Below are 2,381 nucleotides of genomic sequence, written 5' to 3'. Positions count from 1 at the left end.
AACATGTACAAATAAGTTTCTATGAAAAATTGATGTCACGGACGAAATTTAAATTAACGGCAAAATTCGTCACGCTTTAAGCTAGCCAAATTTCAACTTCACTTATGAGACGCGCAATTACTTTAACTGAAACTTTGAATGATCATTTCAATTTTTTTTCTTCGTTTCAGTCATTATTCATTTTTGGAAAAAAACCACTGGAATGTCATAGTGATTGCACATTAAAATTTACAATGAATATTAGCTAGACTAATCACAGGGATAAAAGGTACGGGCCAATCTGATGAAATTTGAAATCTGTACAAATCTAAACAATACTCCCATTAAATTTCAAGTCTAGATCTCTAAAAATACAATTCTATGAAGTGCCCAGCGGAGCGGGCGGGTAACAGCTAATATATATATATATATATTAGGGTGCTTTTTTTTTTTGCGACTATTTTTTTTTTTCGCTTCCATCCCGAAATTTTGTTGGAAATACACCCAAAAAAATTCCCTGAAAGTTTGAGCCCTTAATATTAATATTAAGTACTCCTACACAGCGTGTGAAGATTTCCCATTTGAATTATACGAGAACTTTCATTTTTTTTTTTTAAATTTCTATAGCTCAGTGGCATTTCATAGCATTGCTTTGACCATAGACGGGTTTTTTTCAGAATTAAATGCTCTACAAAAGTGTCCACTGTCGCGAAGTCGTAACACATACTGGCGGGGTAGTACGGACCGCCAAACCGAATTTTTTATAGAATTCTTGTTTTTTCACTCATTATCTCATAAACAACAAGACATACAGAAAAAATGTAAATGATAATTTTGTAGGAAATTCAATTCTCTACAAAAAAGGTCCTTAGCACCAAATCACTAAGATCGATATTTTCTGAGATATTAATCATTGAAGTTTACCTAGCATTGAATTTCCACAAAATGTTGAATCAAATCTTAAAAAATATTGATTTTTTTCTTTTTAGGAGGTACAGGGAGTTCATCCTCAAAATCAGAATATGTTCGTTTCAACCCACTGGAATTTGATGATAGACTACAAAAACTTGCTGGCATCGAATGTTGCGATAATTTCATGCCTAAAACAATTTTTTCAGAATTAAATAAATAAACCCAATCGATTCAAATATTTTTCAAATTTTATATTCAGCTTCTGTTATCCAGAAGCAAAGATATTCTTTGAATTGAGTTTCCGTCAATTTTCCCCAATAAAAATAAGACAAAATGATATATATGTGTTTTAAATTTATTGGTTACAGAGACTTTAATTTTTTAATAGCGTGGGAATTTTCGACTGCAAAAAAATCGAAAACAAATTTTTTTTTTATTCAAGTCAAAATTTTTGTCAAAATTGAATAAATTTTGATTTATCTCACTTATTCAGATTTACTTGATAGAAATTTTACCAAAAATGATAGACTAATAATTAGAAAAAAAGTTATGAATCTAGAAACAAATTTTAAATTATTGAAAAATTATATAGAATTCAATTTTCAGAAAATGAGGTTAAGAAAATTAGAATTTTAATGCGAATTAAATTTTACAAGTAAGTAGAAAAAATATGAGTCTAAATTATAAGAAATTGTTGTCGATTATTAAAAAATGATTGATTGTTGAGCTTGATAATTTATAGTTGTATGTGAGAAGAAACTAACCAATTTCGTCTGTATTATTCTCATTATCTTCATTTGTTATCTCCTGTTCAGTGTCAGATTTATTCTGAAAAGTTTCCACCGGCAAGAAATTAGTAACGGGCGAGTGAAGATTGGTTTTCCCCTTTTGACACTCATTCAGAAATTGTTGCTGCTCTTTTGGCAAATTCTTAACCATTGTGGAATTCGAAATATCGAACAATTTATCTAGTTTTTGGTTAAACTTTTCAACATTCTGTTTTTGTGCTTTCGATTTTTTTTCCCTCTTGTGATGTGTCTTCACTTTTATATATTCGGCATAAAATTTTTCCAACTTCGTAAGACTGTGCTGAGGACGTATAGTTGGAATCTTGAAACTAGCCCGAATAGTATTAGTATCGTTAATAACACTAGTAGCACTGTTTCGAATAGTTAATTTTAAAGACTGATGTTTATACATAAAAAAATTTAGTAAGTCACGATACGAAGGCAGCTTATTATTATTTATTTGGCTTCTTTCAAATCCAATTAAATAATTCCAAGTTTTATTACCAATTTTTTCACTCATTTTAATGATGGTTAAAGTCGACCTAACCTCAAATTTAACAAAGTATACATACAACGGCGTCACACTGATCAATGCCCACTAAGCTTTGTTCTTACTCGCGGGATTAGTACGCGAAAACAAAGAAAGCGCTGCAATTAAAGGGGAAATTTGTTGAACGCATTCAAGGTCAAGTGAAAGCTCAG

The 2,381-nt window shown here is 30.3% G+C and overlaps 1 protein-coding gene across 1 annotated transcript; it reads right to left on the bottom strand.

Annotated features, from left to right (window-relative positions):
- Nucleotides 1-645: 645 nt before the first annotated feature.
- LOC123262773 lies at nucleotides 646-2,071 on the bottom strand. Its single transcript, XM_044725187.1, has 2 exons — nucleotides 1,656-2,071; nucleotides 646-1,079 (listed from the first exon to the last, which is right to left on the bottom strand). Exons 1-2 carry the CDS (start codon nucleotides 1,828-1,830, stop codon nucleotides 940-942), a joined length of 315 nt encoding a protein of 104 aa, XP_044581122.1. The 5' UTR covers nucleotides 1,831-2,071; the 3' UTR covers nucleotides 646-939.
- Between the last annotated feature and the right edge of the window lie 310 nt (nucleotides 2,072-2,381).

Source organism: Cotesia glomerata, linkage group LG4 (assembly GCF_020080835.1).
Source record: "Cotesia glomerata isolate CgM1 linkage group LG4, MPM_Cglom_v2.3, whole genome shotgun sequence".
NCBI classification, from domain to species: domain Eukaryota; kingdom Metazoa; phylum Arthropoda; class Insecta; order Hymenoptera; family Braconidae; genus Cotesia; species Cotesia glomerata.
The sequence above is the reverse complement of the archived record's forward strand: the minus strand, read 5'-3'. Positions and strand labels throughout refer to the sequence as shown.